The sequence below is a fragment of the Oncorhynchus tshawytscha genome, linkage group LG10 (genome assembly GCF_018296145.1).
Source record: "Oncorhynchus tshawytscha isolate Ot180627B linkage group LG10, Otsh_v2.0, whole genome shotgun sequence".
Taxonomy (NCBI): domain Eukaryota; kingdom Metazoa; phylum Chordata; class Actinopteri; order Salmoniformes; family Salmonidae; genus Oncorhynchus; species Oncorhynchus tshawytscha.
The window spans coordinates 35,779,997-35,806,632 of record NC_056438.1 but is presented as its reverse complement, the minus strand read 5'-3'; the positions used below and the strand labels follow the sequence as shown (position 1 = coordinate 35,806,632).

Sequence of the window (26,636 nt, the reverse complement as noted above, 5' to 3'; positions counted from 1 at the left end):
AAAATTAAGTCCACTTCGAACTACCTTCACCAATTTAACAGTACACAACATATTTTCTTCCCAACCTATAACTACATATGGATCAGCCAAAAGGCAGGTATCCACTTTCTCCAAAAATGTCACTCCCACTTGGCCCGGGCAAGGGTTGGAGGTCTTCACAACACCGGCCACCACAGGTAATTCATCCTCTCTCCTCAGGTTCCATTTCTGAGCTATCAGTGACAGCAGAACATGGTTTATACTTGGCGCCATTCTTCCTCAACACACACCTTCCCACTGCATGTTTTGCCATGTACAACTGTGTTATTCAATGCATTTCTATGGGCTCTAGCAGTAAAGGCACTTTTTTTCCTTCATTATACCTACAGGGGTCTGAAAATGTTAAATCAAATGGCAAAATTATAATTTTTTATGAACATCTTAAAACAATTCCATATGTTAGCTTAGTAGATATTGCGATCTAAGAGCTTACACCTAAGCAAACAGGCTAAGTCAGGATTTTTGTGACAGTATGTCATTATGGCTACATGATTATATAGGCTTTGACAGTGTCCAAGTAAGCTATTACGAAAGATCTTTTACTGATCATCAGATAGGCACGGACTATACCAAATATTTTTCACAGACATGTTTATTATATTAAAACACACGTGAAAATGAATACAAGTTATGTTCTCAACAGCAGACAAAATATACATTATGTTTTATCATATATTGGAAAAAGTGGTGTCCAATTATTTGGGTTGGATTACACGAATAAAGTTAAGTACATGGACAAAAGTGTTACATATGTTTTAATACATTTCTGTTTTAAAATGTTTCTGAGAAATATCCACAGGGCCCATTGTTGAACATCTCTCTGGCCTTGAGTCTTACATGGGCACCAAAGCAGAAAAAGGAGACGGATGAAACCAAGACAGGGAAAATAAGTTCTGACTTACCCTGAAAAATAAACACAAAATTGCAACGTTAACACAGTGATATGAATCTGGCCATATTTATCAATAACAAGAAAAGGTATTACCTTATTGTTGATGGTCACTTTGGCATAGATTTAGCCAAATTGTAACATATGTTCAATCTAAATGACCTAATACGATTGCCATCTATTTGGCCCTGCTCAGAATCCATAAGCAAAGCATTGAGTTCATGAACAAATCTCAAATGTCTATAATGGGTCCAAAATATCACCCAATGTGTCCAATACTGGCTCATTATGGTAATTACAGTAGTTTCTGCTAACATGTTTGAAAAAGAACAGCAAATCAGATCATGACATCATGACTATAAAAGGTTGACTTATCAAAATTACATCATACACAGCAGGGCTTCGTTCTGCTTAAAGAAAACAGAATAAGAAATATGCCAAAATGAATGGGCTCTTCCCAATCTGCACCCTCCCTTGAGCCTAGCCCAGATTGGGAAAAGCCTCAAGTAGCAATCTCAGAAGATTTGAATACTCTTGTTGATTTATGTATGCAGTAATTTTCCCCGTTTTGTATGATTGTCATATTGACGACTCCACCTTTACAAATACAGTAACTATCTCCAGAACAGAAACCTTTGTCCAGATGAGGTTCCTTGTGAGTTTCTTCTCTAAAGTGGCAGCACCTAGAATATATAGAGAACAAATGAAAAGTATCTTGGTTTAACTTTAACACAGTTAAAAGACAAGATACCTGAAGCCTTGCTTGTAGCAATCTGGAACTAGTTTAGAGCCATATGATTAACCAAAGATCCACAGTCAGGTATATGAGCAGCTTGGAATTCTATTTTTAACCAGAAAGAGTAGATGTCATGTGGAGAAAAGGAAGGAGGCCATAAAAGTATTGTGAGAGAAAACGTATGGAAACAAACTTTTTTTATGACTGTCTATTATAAATGCATTTAATAAAATAGTAAGTGAAAGTGATTCCTCATCTGGTCTTTTCTATCACCCCAGTGTTGTTTGCTTTTTGTATCTACCCATGCCATCAAAAATGACCTTGATAAGTGGCTTTGTGGAGGTCTTGTCTCTCTGAAAGTGGAGCCCAGGATGGAGAAGGTGCTGGGCTCTGTCTCGCTCTCAGCCACCACAGGAAACATCATTGTTGGGAAAAACATCAAACATCAGTTAGTGTTAGTAAAAAAAAAAAGCACACAAAAATATATATTTTTGTGTTGTCTTTTGCTTATTTGGTTTGAAACTAAATTTAGCATACAAGTGCCAAATCCTAACTTGAGATCTGTGTTCGTCAAGTTATGCGCACAAATCAAGTTGGGATTCCAGCCTAAAAACTGCACAAAAAGCTGATGAAAACGAAAGTATTCTAGTTAAGGTTTGTGGATTAGTTTTAAAAATAGAGAATTTCAGTTAATTGTTAGACACTTAAAGGGGCCTGAACATTGGCATGTGTATGTAGGGAAGACATTTGTGGAAAAGGCATAAATTCTCCATCAGCTACACATGTGTGGGCTCTTTTATTTCTGTTTTGCTCCTATAAGAACATTAAAATATATAACACAAAATAAAGTAGAGGCAATTACCGCTCATAACAAGCAGACTCAAAGCTCAGAGAAGAAATATCCCTGTATCAAAAGACAACATGGTCATACAAAACATGAAAACCAATGATAGAGGGAAACAAAACACTTAAATATCCTTCTTTTTTTAGAGGAACATGCCTAAAATAATTGCAACACATGAGTTTGAATACATAGCAAGTCTGCTATCCTCACATGCAGTTTCTAACATTGTATCAAGGGAACACATGAAAAACAAAAAGGTATTCGTTACAGGAGAGCAAGAAATTCTGAGCTGTTCCATTAAGATAAGTACACTGAAGGTGCTCTTGTCCATCATAGCTTGTTGGATGCAGCCCCCCCATACCAGACCCAACTTCCTCTCCACAATTTGGGTGCGTGACTTGATTAAGTTTACTTTTATCCAGTTTGTCTTTGACATATTTTTAAACAACATGTAAACCATGTCTATGGGGGCATCTGGCTAAAACAATGTGTACAATATTAAAATATATTTAAAAAATAAATAAACATACGAGGTAATAACCAGGTGAAGTTGATGGGTTTTGTTTTTTGGAAGAGGGGGGATAGCTTACCTTCAATGTACTGAAAGTGGTATACAATCTGCTTTAAACATGAGGGGCCATCCCTGCAGGTGGGCTCAAGTAGGACCCAAGGACCCCCAACCGTTTGGGTTTTCAGCACTGACAGACCTACAGGCAGCGGCAGAACGGGCATGCGGACCAGAGCCTGCACAGACACCAGGGTGGGGGACGGGGTGGGTGGGGGAGCACTCTGGATTTTCAATACCTGGGGGAGACGTAGATATAAATAGCATTTACACTGGCCCTGCACCAACAACACAACACAACACAGGGCATGACAGGTAATAACCGCACAGAATAATAGTAAGTCAAAGGAGCTGCCAAGTCTGCAAGACTTCACCTTCTACAGACTGTACAAACATCCCATGCAAAAGGTTTAGGGCATTGGGTTACGAACAATTGGGTTGCGACCAATCAAACAAAGCCCAAGTTAAATAACTGTGATCATTATCTGGACCCCCTCCCTGCTCGTCACAGCCTTGGCAACTCATGAATGACAGTAAACCCCAACAATCAGAATTATGTTTTTACAGCTACAATATCATCCACCTTCAGTCACCTGCAAGGGGCCAATCAAAAACTGAAAATCCAAGTGGATGTATCTCAAACTCTTTATGAATGCCTTACTGTCCATGAGATAGTTATGCGTCATTATAAGCTTTTTATCTGACTTGCAGGTAGGCGGAGATGGAAAATATGTTGTAAAGCAGGCATTCTGCTTGGAGCCCTACTATGGTTTAGGGATGTGACAAATGGAAAATATTTCTTAATGTTCAAACTGCCATTTAAAAAAAGTTTTCCCCCCCGTTAAAACGATAAGAACATTTAACAAAATTCCATGTCAAATCATATTGCATGGTATGACCGCTAGGGGGAAATGAAGTTTTACCGTGGGCTTACAGTTGGTGGCATCTGGAATAGGCTTCTGCAGGTGAAATTACGATCCGATGCGCACCCAAGCTCCCATTAGGCCTTAAAGGTCTAATACAGCCATTTTTATCTCAATATCAAATCATTTCTGGGTAACAATTAAGTACCTTACCGTGAATGTTTTCAATTAAAATGGTCAAAAAGAAACAAAAATAGCTTCTTAGCTAACAGCAATTTCACAAGCAAGAATTTTGCTAGGACTGTCTGGGAGTGCTCTTAGTGGGGAAGAGAAACTGAAAATGAACCGTTATTGAAAGAGAGGTTTGGAACTTTTTCTTATTGGTCTTAACTAATTTCCCGCCCAGTGATGTCACCAGGCAGGCCAAAACTTCATCTCACCAAAACAGGTTGAAATTTCAGGCTGTCTTCTCAAACAGCTCTTACACTAAATGGGCATTATCATAATTTTCACAATTTCATAGTATTAATGCCTATAAAAATGTATCGAACTGATGGGATACACAAACAAAACTGTAGACAAACTACATTCCTTGCCGAATCACGACAGTTTTATCACAAATTCAAAATGGACTGGTTGATTAACGTAGGGAAATGTGTTCCAGCCACGCGCTGCAGATTTGGAATAACTGCAGTGCTATTTTAGGCTTTTTTTGTGAACTGCTATAGTGTTCCATTTAGAATAGGTTACAACCCCCCCTAAACCTAGGCAGGTTCCATAATAAAATATGAAACAAAAACATTATTTTGATGAAGGCAAATTGTGTATTCAATAGTCTAGGGGTCTACTTTATTTCATGATTAACAAAAGCCTGCCACCAAGTTTAAGCTCACAAATAAAACACAGGGCAAAAGAAATCCCACTAAATACAGGTTGGTTAAAAAGGGAATAATTTTAGCTTTCTAATGCTGTTAACTATATGTCTCAACTACCATTATAAAAGGAATAACACCCTGTTGAAATGGGAGTAAACTGTGAAATTTATGAGAAAGACGCACCCGTTTCAGTAGCGTGAGTCGAGGCTCAAATGGCGTTTGCAGTTCTTCATTTAACAAATGACCTCACAACTCAAATAGTCCATTGAAAACAGATGCATACCAACTGTAATAAGCACTTTTTTTCAAACTGTTAACGACGATGACGTGCGGATGCATATCCCCTCTTACTAACGTTACAGCATTGTTGTGTTAGGTAGGCCTATTCCCTTTATGATGATCAGGACCTGTTAGTGGTAGTTTTGTGATAACTGCACTGGGATTTAAATTTTGTAGAAAAAAAAAACCACAGTTTCATTTTTCTCCTTAACGTTAAGGATTCAATTTCGATTAAACATATAAACGTTCACACCCCTACTATGGTTATATAATACAAGTCCTTAGATCAATGTAAAACAGGAGAGCATGTGTGTGTTGTTCAAACAGGGGAAGAAAGATAATACTACTTCCTCTCCATCAGCAGAGTCTGCCAGCTCAAATAAATCAATTTCTTGGGCTGGGGTGGGGTCCAACCATAGTCAAACTAGGGACTCAGTACTAGCTTCTGGATGTGTCAATCAATCAATGCATGACTGTGAGTGGTACAGTAAGAGATGCTCAGAAGATCTTCTCCTGGATGTAGGGGTGCTGCAGGGCCTGGTTGATGCTGATCCTCTTGGCCGGGTCCAACATAAGGGTCAGGTCCAGCAGGTCCTTGAGCTGGGCAACCTTCTTGCGCTGGTCTTCAGGGAGACGCTGGCAGCCCACCATGTCAGCCAGCAGCTCCTTGGTGGGGTTGATGGTGCTCATCACTGTCACCTTCTCCTGTGGATAGGTGGGACAGAAGAAGGACAGAGGTGGTACAGGGGGGATGGAAAGAGGGTAGTCAGGAAAGAAAGGGAGGGCATGCGATAGAGAGAGAAAGATAGAAGAGAAGGAGTCAGGATGAAAAGGAAAACAGATATGAGTGTGCGGGTTGGGTGGGGTGTGGCGAAAGGGATCAGTGTTGAGAAAGAACCAGGGAGGAAAACAAACCATTTCATAAGAAGGCGAGAGAAAAGAAAAGAGTGGGGAAAAATCAAATTGGCATAGAGATGTAGAGGGGGTGATTGGAATAGCAGGAAAAGGAGAATGAACAATGGGCTTAGCTAACTTTGCACAAAATGGAAATATACTGAACAAAAATATGAAGGCATCATGTACAGTTTTGGTCCCATGTTTCATGAGATGAAATAAAAGATCCCAGAAATGTTCCATACACACAAATTTTGTGCACCAGTTTTTTTTATATCCCTGTTAGTGAGCATTTCTCCTTTGCCAAGATAATCCATTCACCTGACAGTTGTGGCATATCAAGAAGCTGATTAAACAGTATGATCATTACACAGGTGCACCTTATGCTGGGGACAGACAAAAGGCCACTAAAATGAACCGTTTTGTCACACAACACAATGTCATAGATGTCTCAAGTTGAGGGAGCGTGCAATTGGCAAGCTGACTGCAAGAATGCCCGCCAGAGCTGTTGCCAGAAAATGTAATGTTAATTTCTCCACCATAAGCCGCTTCCAACGTTGTTTTAGATCATTTGCCAGTATGTCCAACTGGCTTCACAACCGCAGACCACGGACCTACCCAGGGCTGCGCCCATTCCCAGTCATTAGGGCCTAATCAATTTATTTCAATTGACTGATATCCTTATATAAACTGTAACTCAGTAAATTCTTTGAAATCATTTCATGTTGCATTTATATTTTTGTTCAGTCTAAAATCAGTTGGGTACCAGAGGGGTTTTCATGCAAACATTCCCACTCTGAGACAACAACCTACCCTTTCAGTGACTTTATCTACTTCTGTGTACAGGAAGTTGAGGTTCTGGTCAAAGTGCTGGTCCTTGAACACGCCTTTCCTGATCATCTGTGAAGGGGTAGAAAGATATCAGTTGGGGTCAATTCCATTTCAAATTGATCTGTCCAGGAAGAAACCAGAAACTCAAGTTTCAAGTTTCCTCATTGATAGGAAACTTCATTGATATTTCAGAATTCTTATTTCACTTCTGAATAAATCGTTTTTCTTTCTGTACATTTCCAGTAGTAGTGGGAAGGGTGTGTTTCTGGATGGACCCTACAGTACAGTTGGTCTCACCTTGTTGGGCATCTTGCCCTTGATGTCCATGGCGAGCTTAATCATGTGGTTGTTGGTTTTCCCTGGGAAAAGTATCTTGCCCGTGTACAGCTCATACAGAGTGCAGCCAACGGACCACATGTCGATCCCATAGTCGTAAGGCTTCCCGATGACTGCAAGGAAAGATGTAGGCTTTAGGGGACTATGACAAACCATGGCAAATGAGTATGTTTGATCAGTGATGTGCTCATAAGGGCACACCTTCTCAAAAATATTCAAAATAATCTGTTTTCTTCCATTTGGTGCTGACTAAACATGACAGTTGTACATTTTCCCTACAAGTTAAGACCTACAGCAGTGGTCACCAACTGGTTGTGGAGAGCTTCTGGATGCACTAATTCAACTAATCAAGGACTTGATGAGAGGTGATTAGTTTAATGTAGTTAATGTAGTTTGTGCTGGGATGCAAAAGCCTGCACACTAAGTATAGTAGTACTTCAGGTCAAGGGTTGGTGATAAAAAGTTGAGAGGATTAATTCTAAACCAATCCAAAGAGAAGAACATAAAAAAGAACAGAGGAGAAGAACACAAAAGTGAATAAGAAAAGCGAAGACTCACTAATCTCCGGCGCCCTGTAGAACCGGCTGACCAAGTAGGGCGTGATGTCATTCTCTGCCACGTGTGACGCTGAACCAAAGTCACAGAGCTTGAGGATGGTTTTCGACTCGTTGACCTGTTGAAAACAAACTAATCAAAAAATATGCCACTCGACCTATGTAAAACTCCAGCCAACATGTTTCAAAAGGTCAATGGTGATGGCAAATCTCCCAGCATTCCCCTTCCACCAAATGCATTCATTGTAGAGTTCAAGCACAATGACAAACCACATGCTATCAAAAGAACTGAGATGCAGAAGTGAATAACCCTATTTCACTATTACGTCACTGTGGAAAAGGAGTGCTGCGTGCCACAGTCACAGGTCAGTAAATACTAGTCAGCAAGCATCTAGTTATTTACTGGCTAGTTAGCAAATGAGACAACCCTGCTGTAAACTAAACTCTTAGGTAAGTGATACAATTTTAAATGTACTGTATCTAATTTATAGTCAGAGCATTGACATTGTACAACGGTCATCTCTAGTTAACAGTGTTAAACCCCCCCAAAAGATCACATTGTTCACACAATTAGACTAAACTGAGGTGCACTGGGCCACGGCTGGTCACATGACCAGGCAAAACAGGTCAGGGCAGAGTGCCAGAGTGCCTCAGTTATCAGCGCAACTGGGTCATAATGCCAACAAGAGAGCATAATGGATCATTCAGAATCATACAACAATATAGCAGATGCGCAAAATGGGTTCAGAAAGAAACGAAGTTGCCTGGAATACACCACCCAATTTACCACAATCAGATTCAAATAAAAAATGAACAAGTCCACTTACTGTTCTTTAATAGATTTCTCTAAAGCCTTTGACCACAATGACATATGGGACAAGCTGGAGTCAAATTGGTCTAGATGGTAACATCCTGAAATGCCTTATGTACTGTCTAACTGGCTGCCTAACTGACTGGTTACCTGTTGACATTGGAGGGAAACAGGGTTGCATTTAATCACCTATTCTGTTCTCAATGTACATTAATGATCTCACTCTGGCCATCAAAGCTCGAGGAAAAGGTCTTAACAATGAACGAGTGTCTACTCTTTTATATACAGATGACATCGTATTGATCTCTGAAACTGAAGATGAGTTAAGATTTTTTTTATATTGCTTTTAACTGGTGTGAACAATGCAAATGGAAAATCAATGTAGACAAAACTTAGGTAGTGCACTATAGGAATTCATCAGTGCCTAGAACACCTTATTTTGTGGTCCTGCCACAGATGTTGTCAGTGAGTACAAGTATCTGGGGTTGATTATTAATTCAGTTTTGGATTAAGTGCATAGCTAACAATGCAAATCGTGCCCTTGATGCCGTCATTGTGAAGTGTAAATTGTTTTATTTAACTAGGCAAGTCAGTTAAGAACAAATTCTTATTTACAATGACGGTCTACCCTGGCGACGCTGGGCAAATTATGCTCCGCCCTATGGTACTCCCAATCATGGCCAGATGTGATACAGCCTGGATTCAAACCAGGAACTGTAGTGACACCTCTTGCACTGAGATGGAGTGCCTTAGACCGCTGCGCCACTGCGCCATGGTAAGGAATGGGTGGCCTACCTTTTAAATGTTTCACTAAACTGTTTGAATCACTGGTGCTTCCTATTATTACCTATGCTGCAGCAGTACGTGGGCAGATAAATTGTACTTGTGTTAATGCTGTTTTTAACCGTGCCTGCAGATGTTACCTTTGTGCTGCTATTCAAGATGATATGGGCTGGAAAACTCTATGGCATCACTAGTGGCTATGCATTTAACAACATTTGCAGAGATTTTGCAGTATGCCAAATGAACGTGTTAAAGTGTATTTGTATGGGCTTGTGATGTTGCAAAGAAAAATGTCAAAGCCAGAGTGTATTCTAGAAATACCCAAAATGCTTTTGAATCAGCGTTTTTAGGAACACAATGAACTAAAGTGGTACCAACTGATAAACAAACCTGAAAGTAATAAACTGTGCACCTACTGCCTATGTACGTACAGTTTTATCGAAGTAATATCAAAGCTCTTTTGTTAAATTTAGATGTGGATTGGCCCCTTTCGCCATTGAGACTCGTCGATACACAAACATTCCCTTAGATAAACGTGTATGTACTTCTTAGAACAAGGGTTCAATTGAAACAGAAGCTTATGTCTTGCTTTACTGTGGGTTATAAAACAACATTAGGGATGATGTTTTTAGTCAGCTGTCCAGACAAAATTATAATTAACAGTCTAGATTAAAATAATAAATTGGGTGACATTTTATCGTCAAGTAATAATAATTTAAATGCCTGCGCCAAAGCCTGCCACATAATCCCACAGTGGAGACGTTTCTTTATAAGTGCTTAATTGTCCTTTTATCTTCTGAACTCAGTTTTTTTGTTTATGCATACATGTGTATAGATGATGTAATGAATTATAGATGACGCCTTTACCATGTTTAATAATGATTGTTAGAGTCTCAAAACTACATTTGAGTGGTTCACAATGTGTTTAAAAACAAACAAATCTGTATTATTGTATCATTGTGGAGTGACTTTTAAATACAATTTTCTAAACCAAAACCTGCTTTAAACATGTATTTTTGTAGTGTTATTGACTCTCTCTGGGTGCTTTGGTTGGTTAGAGGAGACGCACCAGGATGTTGTCAGGTTTGATATCGGCGTGCAGGATGTTGCAGCGTTTCAGCAGCTTCAGGGCCAGAAAGAGCTGCTGGCTGTAAGAGCGCACCGCCTTGATGTGGAGGCCCACATCTTTGCCATACTTCTTCAGTACCTCGCGCAGGTTCATACTGAGGAGTAGAGAGAGATGACACTTACAATCTAGAGGTGCATTGTGCAAAGCTATGGCATAGTGGTAACACTCCCTGGCATATCACATATCCCACTGGAGACCAGGGTTCAATCCCTGTGACCACCCTTCCCATTGTTTTTACCACTTGCCTGTCACCCCACTTAATTTCCTGTTTGCATAAAGTTGTAAAGTAACTGTCCAGTGCCCTCTGCTTAATGTGAGTCTGGAAGGAGAGTTTACAGTCTAACCAGACACCTAGGTATTTGTAGTTGTCCACATATTCTAAGTCATTCTAAGCCTATGTAGATATTCCATTAAAAATCCAGCTACAATAGTCATTTACAACATTAACAATGTCTACACTGTACTTATGATCGATTGTATGTTATTTTAATGACCAAAAAGGTGTTTTTCTTTCAAAAACAAGGACTTTTCTAGGTGACCCCAAACTTTTGAACGATAGTGTGTGTGTATGTGTGTGTATACAGTTGAAGTCGGAAGTTTACATACACCTTAGCCAAATACATTTAAACTCAGTTTTTCACAATTCCTGACATTTAATCCAAGTAAAAATTCCCTGTCTAGGTCAGTTAGGATCACCACTTTATTTTAAGAATGTGAAATGTCAGAAAAATAGTAGAGAATTATTTATTTCAGCTTTAATTTCTTTCAACACATTCCCAGTGGGTCAGAAGTTTACATACACTCAATTAGTATTTGGTAGCATTGCCTTTAAATTGTTTAACTTGGGTCAAACGTTTCGGGTAGCCTTCCACAAGCTTCCCACAATAAGTTAGGTGAATTTTGGCCCATTCCTCCTGACAGAGCTGGTGTGACTAAGTCAGGTTTGTAGGTCTCCTTGCTTGTACACGCTTTTTCCGTTCTGCCCACACATTTTCTATAGGATTGAGGTCAGGGCTTTGTGATGGCCACTCCAATACCTTGACTTTGTTGTCCTTAAGCCATTTTGCCACAACTTTGGAAGTATGCCTGGGGTCATTGTCCATTTGGAAGACCCATTTGCGACCAAGCATTAACTTCCTGACTGATGTCTTGAGATGTTGCTTCAATATATCCACAATTTTCCTCCCTCATGATGCCATCTATTTTGTGAAGTGCACCAGTCCCTCCTGCAGCAAAGCACCCCCTACTACATGATGTTGCCACCCCCGTGCTTCACGGTTGGGATGATGTTTTTCAGCTTGCAAGCCTCCTCCTTTTTCCTCCAAACGTAACGATGGTCATTATGGCCAAACAGTTCTATTTTTGTTTCATCAGACCAGAGGACATTTCTCCAAAAAGTACGATCTTTGTCCCCATATGCAGTTGCAAACCATAGTCTGGCTTTTTTATGCTGGTTTTGGAGCAGTTGCTTCTTCCTTGCTGAGCGGCCTTTCAGGTTATGTTGATATAGGACTCGTTTTACTGTGGATATAAGTACTTTTGCACCGGTTTCCTCCAGCATCTTCACAAGGTCCTTTACTGTTGTTCTGGGATTGATTTGCACTTTTCGCACCAAAGTAAGTTCATCTCTAGGAGACAGAACGCATCTTCTTCCTGAGCGGTATGGCGGCTGCGTGGTCCCTTGGTGTTTGTACTTGCATACTATTGTTTATGCAGATGAACGTGGTACCTTCAGGCGTTTGGAAATTGCTCCCAAGGATGAACCAGCAGACTTTCTCAGATGTCAAACAGTATCTTTGCATCAACAAGACCATCTCTTTACAGACTCTATGTTCACTTTCCCCAATATTATTTTTAAGGGCAGGGTGCAAAGGCTTCCCAAAATCAGCAGCTGGGGCTTTTATAACTAAAATGTTCAATTGAAACCAAATTACTTTACAAATAAAGGGAGAGCAGACCCTATGCGGAGGGGCCCACACTGCCTATTAGAACTGCCCCTGACCCCCCAAAAATATTGGTAGACTGAGAGTCTGTTCTTTCGACCAATTGATTGGCTGAAATGTTTAAATGTGTAACTTTCCATATACAGTGCATTCGGAAAGTATTCAGACCCTTTGACTTATTCAGCATTTTGTTACGTTACAGCCTTATTCTAAAAAAAATGTAAATAAAGAAATCCTCAGCAATCTACACAAAATACCCCATAATGACAAAGCAAAAATAGGTTTAGAATTGGTAGCTGATTTATTACATTAAAAAATTAAATATCACATTTACATAAGTACTCAGACCCTTTACTAAGTACTTTGTTGAAGCACTTTTGGCAGCGATTACAGCATCAAGTCTTCTTGGGAATGACGCGACAAGCTTGGCACACCTGTATTTTCACGAGTTTCTCCCATTCTTCTCTGCAGATCCTCTCAAGCTCTGTCAGGTTGGGTTGGGCGCGTCGCTGCACAGCTATTTTCAGGTCTCTCCGGAGATGTTCGATCAGTTCAAGTCTGGGCTCTGGCTGGGCCACTCAAGGACATTCAGAGACTTGTCCCGAAGCCACTTCAGCATTGTCTTAGCTGTGTGCTTAGGGTTATTGTCCTGTTGGAAGGTGAACTTTCGCCCAAGTCCGTGGTCCTGAGTGCTCTGGAGCAGGTTTTCGTCAAGGATCTACGTTCATCTCTCCCTTAATCCTGACTAGTCTCTGCTGTCACCACCATGCCTCACCATAGAGATGGTGCCAGGTTTCCTCCAGATGTGACGTTTGGCATTGAGGGCAAAGAGTTCAATCTTGGTTTCATCAGACCAGATAATCTTGTTTCTCATGGTCTGAGTCCTTTAGGTGCCTTTTGGCAAACTCCAAGTGGGCTTCCATGTGCCTTTTACTGAGGAGTGGCTTCTGTCTGGTCACTCTACCATAAAGACCTGATTGGTGGAGTGCTGCAGAGATGGTTGTCCTTCTGGAAGGTTTTCCCATCTCCACAGAGGAACTCTGTCAGAGTGACCATCGGGTTCTTGATCAAATCAAATCAAATTGTATTGGTCACATACACATGGTTAGCAGATGTTATTGCGAGTGTAGCGAAATGCTTGTGCTTCTAGTTCCGACAGTGCAGAAATATCGAACAAACAATTTCACAATAACTACCTCATACACAAACGTCTAAGTAAAGGGATGGAAAAAGAGAATACATATAAATATATGGATGAGCGATGACTGAGCGGCATAGGCAAGATGCAATAGATCGTATAAAAATACAGTATATACATATGGGATGAGTAATACAAGATATGCAAATATAATTAAAGTGCCATCATTGAAAGTGACTATTCATTAAAGTGTCCAATAATTTCAAGTCTGTATGTAGGCAGCAGCCTCTCTGTGTTAGTGATGGCTGTTTAACAGTCAGAGCCATCAGGGCCTTGAGATTGAAAAATAGCTTCTGTCTCTCTGTCCCAGCTTTGATGCACCTGTACTGACCTTGTCTTCTGGATTGTAGCGGGGTGAACCAGCAGTGGCTTGGGTGGTGGTTGTCGTCCTTGATTATCTTTTTGGCCTTTCTGTGACAAAGGATGTGGGCGGTGCAGTTGCCGTACCAGGCTGTGATACAGCCCGACAGGATGCTCTCAATTGTGCATCTGTAAAAGTTTGTGAGGATTTTAGATGACAAGCAACATTTCTTCAGCCTGCTGAGGTTCTTCCCCATACTGTCTGTGTGGGTGGACCATTTCAGTTTGTCCACGATTTCATGACGAGGAACTTTCCACCTTCTCCACTGCTGTCCCGTCGATGTGGATAGGAGGGTGCTCCCTCTGCTGTTTCCCGAAGTCTACGATCATCTCCTTTGTTTTGTTGACGTTGTGTGAGAGGTTGTTTTCCTGACACCACACTCCAAGTGCCCTCACCTCCTCCCTATAGGCTGTCTCGGCTTTGTTGGTGATCAAGCCTACTACTGTTGTGTTGTCTGCAAACTTGATGATTAAGTTGGAGGCACGCATGGTCACGCAGTCATGGGTGAACAGGAGGGGCTGAGCACGCACACTTGTGGGGCCCCAGCGAAGCGGAGATGTTGTTTCCTACATTTACCACCTGGGGGCGGCCATTCATGAAATCCAGGACCCAATTGTACAGGGCGGGTTTGAGACCCAGGGCCTCAAGCTTAATGATGAGCTCAGAGGGTACAATGGTGTTGAGTGCTGAGCTATAGTCAATGAACAGCATTCTTCCAAAGGTATTCCTCTTGTCCAGATGGGATAGGGCAGTGTGCAGTGTGATGGCGATTGCATCGGCTGTGGACCTATTGGGGCAGTATGCAAATTGAAGTGGGTCTAGGGTGGCAGGTAAGGTGCAGGTGATATGATCCTTGACTAGTCTCTCAAAGCACTTCATGATGACAGAAGTGAGTGCTACGGGCGATAGTCATTTAGTTCAGTTACCTTTGCCTTCTTGGGTACAAGAACAATGGTGGCCATCTTGAAGCATGTGGGGACAGCAGACTGAGATAGGGAGAGATTGAATATGTCCGTAAACACACCAGCCAGCTGGTCTGCGCATGCTCTTAGGACGCGGCTAGGGATGCTGTCTGGGCCGGCAGCCTTGCAAGGGTTAACAAGTTTAAATGTCATACTCACGTCAGCCACAGAGAAGGAGAGCCTCCATTCCTTGATAGCGGGTTCCGTCGGTGGCACTGTATTATCCTTAAAGCGGGCAAAGAAGGTGTTTAGTTTGTCTGGAAGCAAGACTTCGGTGTCCGTGGCTGTAGATCCTGCCACATACGCCTCGTGTTTGAGCCGGTGAAGTGCCCCTTTGTCCCTATACTGATATTTCACTTGTTTGATTGCCTTGCAGAGGAAATAACTGTTTATATTCTGCCATATTCCCAGTCATCTTTCAATGGTTAAATGCGGTGGTTCGCGTTTTCAGTTTTGCGCGAATGCCGCCATCTATCCTGGTTAGGGTAGGTTTTAATAGTCACAGTGGGTACAACATCTTCAATGCACTTCCTTATAAACTTACTCACAGAATCAGCGTATAAATCAATATTATTTTCAGGCTACCCGGAACATATCCCAGTCCGTTTGATCAAAACAATCTTGAAGCGTGGATTCCGATTGGTCAGACCAGCGTTGAATAGTTCTTGTCACGGGTACATCCTATTTGAGTTTCTGCCTATAGGACGGGAGGAGCAAAATGGAGTTGTGGTCAGATTTGTCGAGGGGAGGGCAGAGGAGGCCCTTTTATGCATCGCGGAAGTTAGAGTAGCAGTGATCTAGTGTATTGCCCGCACGAGTGCTACAATCAATATGCTGATAGAATATAGGTAGCCTTGTTCTCAAATTTGCTTTGTTAAAATCCCCAGCTACAATAAACGCAGCCTCAGGATGTATGGTTTCTAGTTTGCATAAAGTACAGTGAAGTTCCTTGAGAGCCGTCGTGGTATCGGCTTGAGGGGGGATATACACAGCGGTGACAATAACCAACGAGTATTCTCTTGGGAGATAATATGGTCGGCATTTGACTGTGAGGAAAGGACATGAGTTCCTGTATGTTGTTACGATTACACCATGAGTCGTTAATCATGAAGTATACACCCAGCCCTTTTCCCCAGATAGATGTTTATTTCTGTCGGTGCGACGCATAAAGAATCCCGGTGGCTGTACCGACTCCGACAACATATCCCGAGAGAGCAATGTTTCCATTAAACAAAGTATGTTACAATCCCATTGGGGAGTAATAAACTCGGAAGTGGTGGGTGGTGTGCACGCCTCCGAAATCTGACCAGAAGGCCGCTTCGTCTCTCTCTTCTGTGCGACGTTTTGGGTCAGCCTCTGGAATCATATCAAATGCCCTGGATGGTGGTGCAAACAAAGGATCCGCTTCGGGAAAGTCGTATTCCTGGTCGTAATGTTGCTAAGTTGCCGTCGCGCTGATATCCAATAGTTCTCCCTTAAGTGTATGTAATAACACTTAAGATTTTCTGGGCAAACAATGTAAGAAATAATACATAAAAATACAAATTCGGCATTGTTTCCTAAGGACTAGAAGCGAGGCGACCCCCTCTGTCAGCGCCATCTTGGTCACCTCCCTGACCAAGGCCCTTCTCCCCCCGATTGCTCAGTTTGGCCAGGTGGCCAGCTCTAAGAAGGGTTTTGGTGGTGCCTCGACACAATCATGTCTCGGAGCTCTACGGAAAATTCCTTTGACCTCATGGCTTGGTTTTTGCTCTGATATGCACTGTCAACTGTGGGACCTTCTATAGACAGGTGTGTGCCTTTCCAAATCATCTCCAATGAATTGAATTTACCACAGGGGGACTCCAATCAACTTGTAGAAACATTTCAAGGATGATCAATGGAGACAGGATGCACCTGAGCTCAATTTCAAGTCTCATAGCAAAGGGCCTGAATAATTATGTAAATAAGGTATTTATGAAATTTCCATAAACGGTTTTCCCTTTGTCATTATGGAGTAATGTGTAGATCAGGTCTGGGCAATTCCAGTCCTCGGGGACCTGACTGGTGTCACACTTTTCCCCAATCCCTAGCAAACACACCTGATTTAAACTAATTGCATTTTTAACTGAAGATCATGATTAGTAGATTATTGGAATCAGGTGTGTTAGCTGGGGCAAAAGTGTGACACCACTCAGGTCCCTGAGGACTGGACTTGCCCAGGCCTGGTGTAGATTGATGATATAAAAAAAAATCTTTTTTAGAATAAGGCTGTAACAAAACAAAATGTGGAAAAAGCGAAGGGGTCTGAATACTTTCCGAATGCACTGTATAGACACATCCTATGTATTTGAATCAAATCAACTATATGCACTAAGCTTGTCTGATGCTTGGAGTGCAGTGTTTGATGAAATAATTAAGACACACAAATGACTTGAGGGAGTCCAACCACAATTTAACACAATTGTGTTAAAAAAAATGTACAGCGAGTGACTAGCACCCATTGTCTCTCAACACAGTGACCACCACAGAACATCAACAGTGTTTATCGCGCTGTCTGTGTTGCTGAAGTTGAAACATAATTACAGCCATTTCTGACTGAAAAGTTCTGTTACCGAAATCCTTAATTTGTTTAGGGAAAACATTCGCTATTCCCTCAACCCTTGCTTTCTTTACGTGACATGTATGCATGCAAAATGGATGGAGAGGGCGTGACAAACTAGACACAGGGAATGTTTACTGGTTGCTCAGGAGATAATGGGGAAGTCAGATGTGTGGAATAAATTTGACAAGTTGGTGAAAATCAATAAAAAGGTAAGGAGCAAATGCTGCATGCATATTATGTGTGCAAAACAGGTGTTGTTAGATTACAATATAATTTCTCTGACCATTTGGAACAATGTAAACAGTAAAGAAATTATTATTATTATTATAGCGTAACAGAGTCTGTTGTAAAGCCTTTATTACAGCAAAGATTATTTTGTGAATGCAATTTCCCGAAATGGAACTGTTTATTTATTTTCTACGCAAATTATTCAAGGTTTGCGTTATTTTATTTTAAAACTAAATGCTTGATTGCATTTCAAATCATGAATGACTCGTCTGGTGTGTGATGACATGAATGAATGAATACAGTAGCCTATATAAGTATTGAAATATAGGCCTAAGTAAGCTACAGTTTTAAGACTAAATAGGATGCGCTCTTAAGATGTCCGCATACTTCCAAGCCGAAAGAGTTTTGGAAGAGTTTGTGCACATATAAATAACAACAATTTGTGAAGTAGACTATAGAGATGGCAAGGTCTTTGCCTGGAGAAAACCAATGAGCAATAATTCAGAATCACATCCACAGAGGAGGAAGAGTAGATCTTTATTTTTCAACTTTAAGAGCAGTGACAATGAGGATCACCCCAGACACTCAGAGGCCAGCTCCTCCCAAGATTTTTTAGATCGGGAAGAGGAGTCACGCAGGATCCTCAACAAGACAAGGAGAGGACGCGGAAGAGGCCGACACGGAGGGGGAGGAAGAAATCAAGACTATCCAACCACACGGAGCAGGACCAGAACAAGGCTGTGATCAACATTTCTGGAGATCCCCTTTCTGATGATTGCGTAAGGGTCTTGTCTAAAGGACTGTCCTTTAACCCCACATACTCAACTAATGAATTTAATACAAAGATTGACCTATTTTGTTTCTACAGGAATCTACATCTGAAGGCCTGGTACAAGCAAAACATCTCTCCAACTACAGACACCAGTGTCTCAGGTCAGGCAGTTTCTTTGCCCTCAAAACACCTTGTAAGTCCAAGTCCACCTTTTGTCCCATCGTCCAGAATGCCACACTAAATACATTTGCCAAGAAGGTGAATTTTCATGTGGAGAATCTGTTTAAGGGTACTCCAACCAAACACAAGATAATATTTCGAAGACAGAGAGGGATGCAGTTCAATCATTGTCCAAAAATTAACAGATTGTGGTTAAAAAAGCAGACAAAGTTGTCGCAACAGTAGTGTGGAGTAGAGGTCGACCGATTATGATTTTTCAACGCCGAGACCGATACCGATTATTGGAGGACCAAAAAAGCCAATACCGATTAATCGGCTGATTTTTAAAATATTTTTTATTTGTAATAATGACAATTACAACAATACTGAATGAACACTTATTTTAACTTAATATAATACATCAATAAATTCAATTTAGCCTCAAATAAATAATGAAGCATGTTCAATTTGGTTTAAATAATGGAAAAACAAAGTATTGGAGAAGAAAGTAAAAGTGCAATACGTGCTATGTAAGAAAGCTAACGTTTAAGTTCCTTGCTCAGAACATATGAAAGCTGGTGGTTCCTTTTAACATGAGTCTTCAACATTCCCAGGTAAGAAGTTTTAGGTTGTAGTTATTATTGGAATTATAGGACTATTTCTAACTATACCATTTGTATTTCATTAACCTTTGACTATTGGATGTTCTTATAGGCACTTTAGTATTGCCAGTGTAACAGTATAGCTTCCGTCCCTCTCCTCGCTCCTCCCTGGGCTCGAACCAGGAACACAACGACAACAGCCACCCTCGAAGCAGCATTACCCATTCAGAGCAAGGGAAACAACCACAGGCTCAGAGCGAGTGACGTTTGAAACGCTATTAGCTTGCGCTAACTAGCTTGCGCTAACTAGCTAGCCATTTCACTTCGGTTACACAAGCCTCATCTCGGGAGTTGATAGGCTTGAAGTCATAAACAGCGCAATAATTGACGCACAACGGAGAGCTGCTGGCAAAACGCACAAAAGTGCTGTTGGAATGAATGTTTACGCGCCTGCTTCTGCCTACCACCGCTCAGTCAGATACTTAGATACTTGTAAGCTTGTATGCTCAGTCAGATTATATGTTACATATTGCAGGACACGGTAGATAATATCTAGTAATATCAACCATGTGTAGTTATCTAGTGATTATGATTGATTGTTTTTTATAAGATAAGTTTAATGCTAGCTAGCAACTTACCTTGGCTTACTGCATTCACGTAAAAGGCAGTGCAACGAGAGAGAGGCAGGTCGTTATTGCGTTGGACTAGTTAACTGTAAGGTTGCAAGATTGGGTCCCCCGAGCTGACAAGGTGAAAATCTGTCGTTTTGCCCCTGAACGAGGCAGATAACCCACCGTTCCTATGCCATCATTGAAAATAAGAATGTGTTCTGCCTAGTTAAATAAAGGTATACTTTTTAAAATATATATATTTTTTAATCGGCTCCCCAAAAATACCGACTTCCGATTGTTAGGAAAAAAAGAATCGGCCCTAATTAAACCGGCCATTACGATTATTCGGTCGACCTCTAGTGTGGAGTAAAGACAAATATGTGACAGAAGCCTACCATCAATTAGACAATGATGAATTCTACCAATCGCTTACCTTCAACCCTTCAGAGGACCTAAAAACTGAATTGAAAGGGATCCTCACAGAAGCTAAGGAGAATGGCTACATTTCAGACAGTGAGTTCAAATTTATTTTCAATGGCAGTCAGCATATGGCTTCTTTTTTATCTTCTTTCAAAAGACCACAAGGTTCTTGAAACCCCCCCAGGCAGACCAGTCATTCGTGGTAATAAAAGTAAGTTCATTGATTACTTTATTAAGCCTTTTGTGGCGTCACTCCCAGCCTATCTTCAAGATACCACAGATGTGTTGAACAAAATGAAGGAATTGAACAATATAGGTACAGCTTCCCTTTTAGTCACCATGGATGTGGAGTCTCTATACACCACAATTGAACATGAACAAGGATTGGCAGCTATGCACCATTTCTTGAGTACCCAGCCTGAAACTGAGGTGCCTCCTACAGAATTAATTGTCTCACTGACTGAATGGACTCTTAATCATAACATCTTCATCTTTTAGGACTGTATTTTTAAACAGGTCAAAGAATGTGCCATGGGAGCTTGCTACAGCCTTTCCTACGCTGGTTTGTACTTGGGTAAATGGGAAAATGACTTCATTTTGGATCCTTCTAATAACCATTTCATTGACCGGATTATATGGTGGGGACGCTATATTGATGATGTTTGCTTGTTTTGGTTCGGCTCAGAAGATGAACTTATTTCCTTCCACCAATACCTTAACAGCATTAACCCCAACATCAAACTAACTATAACAACAAACCATTTTTTGGAACTCGACATCAGTAAAAATGACAAAGGTTGTTTGCACACATCAATCTTTAGGAAGCCTACAGATGGGAATACCATTCTGAGGGCAGATAGCTTTCACCCCAAAAGTCTAAAAGAAAACATTCCATATGGCCAATTCCAAAGAGTCCGTAGAATTTGCAATCAGGAAACAGACTACAATGTCAAATGTACTGAATTGGAGAATCGCTTCTTGAAACGGGGCTACCTCAAAGATGCAGGTATAAGGGCTGGATTACTTGACAGAGAGAACTTGTTGCGAAGGGGAGTGCCTCGTGATACATCAGAGAGAGTATATTTTCTTACAAAATACAGCACTGAAGCAGAGAACATTAAAATAATCATTAAAAATAATTGGGGAATCATCCAAAGTGATACGCTACTACGCCAAGTCTTTCCTGAGCCACCAGTCATAAGCTTTAAGATGTCCTACCCTAAATGACAAATTAGTCCACAGTTATCTTCTGGGTGACTCTGAAATAACTTGGCTTGACCACAAACCCATAGGCTCTTTTAAATGTAACCAATGCAACCATTGCAGAAATATTGAACAGAAAAAGTATTTTGTTGACACAGCTTCTAAAATGGAGTATTATGTCGAGCATTTCATTAACTGCAAAACCCCTCATGTCATCTATAGATTGGAATGTCCACAGTGCAAGGTGTTCTACATTGGACGGACAAAGAGACGCCTTCAAGACCACTTAGCGGAACACAAGTACGCCGTACGGGTAGGCAATGAAGACTACACCATGGCAAGGCACTACAAGTCCTTACACCATGGCAACCCTGCCTCCCTACAAGCTATGGGTATTGATCATGTTCCGGCCTCAATTAGAAAAGGGGACCATCTTAAACAGTTAAACCAAAGTGAAAGTTTTTGGATTTACAAATTACAGGCCACTAAGTACCCTGGTTTAAATGAAGATATGGATTTCTCACCCTTCCTGTAGGGTCGTGATGGGTCCATTTGCTGTCATCTAGTGGACATTTTGCTCAATTGCCGTCAGCTATTTTTAGACTGTTGTTGTTCATATTTGCTGTGTTCTAGTGTACTATGGAATATAATTGCTTTCTTATTCTTGACGCTTCTCCCAGTCATATTTAAGGATAGAACTACCTTTCTAGGTGTTCTGATACTTCTAGCTTGGAGTTAAATTTTTTGATAACATAGCTACAGTATTTCACTTTTTAATGTGTATAGTATTGTTTACTAGGCGTGTCCAAAAAAAGCTGCTAAAAAAAGGACATTGTATTATTTCTTTGTACTCCCTGACGAAGGCCATGCAGCCGAAACGCGTCAGATTTTTAAAACTTTGTTTCTATTTAACATGCCATACAAATAAAGGCATTTTAATTAATTATATGAAGAGTGCCTTGGTCATCCTTTCCTGTTGTGGTGTTTTGTTCGTTTTGGACTTTGGTAAGGGTTTTTTCGGTTATTCAGACACACAAAAAAAATTCTCAGGCAAGCCGATGTCGGTAGCCAATAGCCGAAGTCTACGCCCCTTTGTCTGTGATTGGTCAACAGTAGGGATTCTTCAGTAAAGTCTGTTGTCATTCAACAAGAGAAGATTAATTTTCATGCATATTTTTTCATTTAGAAATACTGCACCAAACATCTTAGTTATATGTAAAATTGTGCATCTAAGATCTCCTCGGCAAAAACATCAATTTATGACAAATTTCTTAATCTGTCATAATCTGTCTCAAAATGGAAAAACAGTAATATTTCCGTTTTTTTTGCGAGCACACGTGTTCAGTCCGCCAAGCTGACTTCGACTAGCCGCCAGCCGAACTGAAGCGTGCTGACGCCCTTAGGCCTACAGCTCGATGGTTGTTATACAAGGCTGCTATACTATGCCTACTAATGCTAATGACATTACAATAATAGCAATAATAACAATAAGGATCAAGAAAAACAAAGGCTATTATATTATTTTTCAGGACAATATGGAACCGTGTGAATAAATTATAAATACCCGAGAGGCTGTTCTAACAAAAAAAACAAAAAAAGGTGTAAAGCCTTTATTACAGCGTTGCAAAGATTAAAAACAGACAAATTTGTGAAATTGTTTATCCGACATGTTGTGGTTGCGTGAGGCTTGGGGCTAACGGAATCAGTAGGCAATTAAACACTCCAACAGGCAACAGAAGCAGGATCTATCTTATTTCTGTAGATACAGTATATATGGATGATTTATAAAGCCAGGCACATTTAACAATTAAGCTATTGATTACAGACCCAATTAAGTTGGGGATTCCTTCACTTTTCTTTGACAATTAAGGCAGGGGCTGTTTTCTCAACTCCTAACACCGCTGCTGCCTCTACCACATTGTTCTCAACACCAATATGCTGGTTAACTTTGCTATTATGCACATAGCAACATGGTCTATGAAAAGGCGCCAATTCAACAGCGCACTGATGCGTTTCAGAACCGGGGACAGCGACCGCTATCCGACGGGGAGAAAAGCGCATTTGTAATAAAACAATATCATTTGTATTAGTGTTGCACCATTGTTCTTACATAACCATATACAATTTGAGTAGCAAATGTCTTAGAGTGGACTGTGCCATCCCCACGGCCCCTACAATGGATTAATCCACTCAGACAGGCGCGAATCAGATAGAGCCTTGTACACCATGCTACTGCTCGACTAAAGAAATCTCGGGCGACCAACAGCCAATCGACCAAACAATCTACCAGTCAGCTAAATGGGGTAAGCCCTACTGCCTATACAGTGAAAGGGGAAACACTGTACTCAATCTAGGGGAGCCAGTGGCCTTGTTGGTGTACCTGAGAGGCTCGAAGACCAGACAGAGGTGCTGCTTGTGGTAGAAGTGTCGGAAGAGCCGCAGACAGTGGAACTTGTCGTCCAGGTCAGCATTGTTGAGCTTCTTAAGGAACTCCAGCTCCTTCAGCCCAGTCTTCTGCCTGTTAGGACAGAGAGATCACTGGGATGAGTCTCAAGTTATGGACACACTGGCGTCCCAGTAGGACAGGTCCACCTGGAGAGCTACTGGGTGTACTGGGGAGTATTAATTTGTCTGTTGCAAAACATTTAGCAACGGAAACCGTTTACCATTTACTCTAAGAACCAAACAGAAGCAAGCGGAACCAAACTGGGAGGGTCATACATTAATTTGTCCAATAGAAACTCTAATTTTCGTTGGAAAACATTTCCTCAGTTGGAGTAAACAAAACAAAATGTTTTGCAACGGAATCAGACTAATGAATACACAGTATTTTGTTCCAGCCCTGCTCTGACAGACCAGATTCAGCTAAGGAAGTAGAGGTTAGTAGAATCCGGTGTTAGAGCCTGGTTAGAACAAAAGCCTACACACCCATCCCTCCAGGAGGAAGGTGGCTACCCTTGTAAAAATATTAAATACAAGCTTCTTCCATGTAACAAAGGCATAATGATGAGGGAAAGTTCACAATATGAGTTTGATGAGTTGTGTTCAGTGGTGCACACCGAGCAAAACTTTTTGCAACAGGCAAGTTCAGGTAATATCTCCCCTCCCTCCATTTAGCTGCTGAACAGGGCCCAGGACTAACTATTGGTAGACTGACACTCACATGAGCTCGTTGTTCCGAATGATCTTGATGGCCACCTCATGGCTGGCGCGGGCCAAGTCTCGGGCGCGGATGACGTTGCTGAACACTCCCTGGCCCGTGTAGCCGTACACGCTGTACCGCTTGTCCAGTATCTCCCCGATATTTAGTCCTGTCAAACATCAAAAGACAGAATATATTAGCTGGTTATGGATAGGGAACTTTCTCTTCTAACAATTTTGACGGATAATGTAGATTAAAAATACACAATTGTGCACAAACATATCAACATACAACAGAATAGATCTAACCAAAACACTTCACTCTGAGTGATGAATGAACTAACAATCTAACAAACAAATGAAGGTAGGAACAAAGGAAGGAAGGAACTTTGTGCCACATAGACTTACGGTAGTATCCCTCTGCGTCTGTCCAGTTGTCTCGGAGGTTGGGGTTCTCCTTAAAGTCCTTCCCAATGCCTGCTGCTCGAAGCCTTGCACTCTGCAGTGACCACAAATCACTTAGTAAAAAAACAATGTTTTTTCAACAACAACAAAAAATAAATATATCCTTTCAAGTAATAAGTTATTATTAAGTGTGCTTGATTGAGCTTGCCTGGCGCAATGGAACCAAATTAATAGTCCCAGAAGCGTAAATCACATCCATCTGGCGCCATAAGCAGGCTTAATCAAACACTCATAGAATAAAAATAATCTATACTGAACAAAAATATAAACGCAACATGCAACAATTTCAACATTTTTATTGAGTCACAGTTCATAAAAGGATATCAGTCAATTGAAATTAATTAATTAATGGAAATATACGGATTTCACATGACTGGGCTGGGAGTGCAGCCATGGGTGGGCCTTGGAGTTCAATAGGCCCACCCACTTGGCAGCCAGGCTCACCCACTAGAGAGCCAGGTCCAGCCAATCAGAATGAGTTTTTCCCCACAAAAGGGCTTTATTACAGACACAAATAGTCCTCAGCACCACCCCGCCTCAGACGATCCCGCAGGTGAAGAAACCAGATGTCGAGGTCCTGGGCTGGCGTGGTTACACACGGTCTGTGGTTGAGGCCGGTTGGACGTACTGCGGTTGGACATACCGTAAATTCTCTAAAACGGCGTTGGAGGGAGCTTATATTCGGGAAATTAACATTCAATTCTCTGGCAACAGCTCTGGTGGACATTCCTGTAGTCAGCATCCCAATTGCATGTTCACTCAAAACTTGAGACATCTGTGACATTATGTTGTGTGACAAAACTGCACATTTTAGAGTGGCCTTTTATTGTCCCGAGCACGAGGTGCACCTCTGTAATGATCATGCCGTTTAATCAGCTTCTTGATATGCCTCACCTGCCAGGTGGATGGATTATCTTGGCAAACGAGAAATGCTCACTAACAGGGATGTAAATGAATTTGTGCACAGAAATTGAGAGCAATCAACTTTTTGTGCGTATGGAAAATTTCAGGGATTTTTATTTCAGCTCATGAAACATGGGATTAACACTTGCATTTATATTTTTGTTCAGTGTAATACTTGTTGAACCCAGGTCTGACTGTCAGGCTGCAATACAAAACCTATTCAGACACAGTTGAGGTGGTATTCTGACTTAGGATCAATGTGCAAGTTCCCCACTGACCTCAGTTAATGATTTATGTGACACCCAGACTCTGAATCGAACTAGCAGTTCTCACAGAAATGTCACCAGAGAAAACGCTGTGGCCTAGTTTACAGTTACCACTGACAGAAGCTTGTTTTGACAGTAATACAAAGGTGAACCGGACACCACACTGTGCAACTATCTGCCAGAATCCTATTCCATAGACAACTTCAATTAAAAGTTGAAGACTCGTACATGTCATGGTGGTCAGAATCGGAATGGAATCATAGCAACAGGAGGAGTACTCACATCGTAGGCGGCGAACATGTCATCCGATTCAGTGAACATATCAGGGGCGGATGTTTTTTTCTGGTTGGTTCCTTCTAAAAAAGAAAAAGCATTTTGTGAATACTGCTG

The 26,636-nt window shown here is 41.2% G+C and overlaps 1 protein-coding gene across 3 annotated transcripts in view; it reads right to left on the bottom strand.

Moving 5' to 3' along the window:
- Positions 1-2,441: 2,441 nt before the first annotated feature.
- The window catches only part of LOC112260166 (serine/threonine-protein kinase PRP4 homolog), a 39,088-nt gene continuing 14,893 nt past the window's right edge, over positions 2,442-26,636 (bottom strand). Inside the window, exons 7-16 of one of the 3 annotated variants that reach the window (XR_006084297.1) lie at positions 26,529-26,602; positions 25,021-25,111; positions 24,635-24,782; positions 23,852-23,989; positions 10,369-10,522; positions 7,710-7,824; positions 7,113-7,264; positions 6,798-6,884; positions 3,099-5,795; positions 2,442-2,568 (exon numbers count right to left, since the gene is read on the bottom strand). Coding sequence is in view for 2 of the 3 variants with exons in the window: in XM_024435060.2 (XP_024290828.1) it covers positions 5,589-5,795; positions 6,798-6,884; positions 7,113-7,264; positions 7,710-7,824; positions 10,369-10,522; positions 23,852-23,989; positions 24,635-24,782; positions 25,021-25,111; positions 26,529-26,602 (1,166 nt within the window). In the remaining variant the exon portion in view is untranslated. Of the gene's footprint in view, positions 5,796-6,794; positions 6,885-7,112; positions 7,265-7,709; positions 7,825-10,368; positions 10,523-23,851; positions 23,990-24,634; positions 24,783-25,020; positions 25,112-26,528; positions 26,603-26,636 lie in introns of those variants that run through there. The other 2 variants (XM_024435060.2, XM_024435061.2) reach the window with 2 other exon arrangements.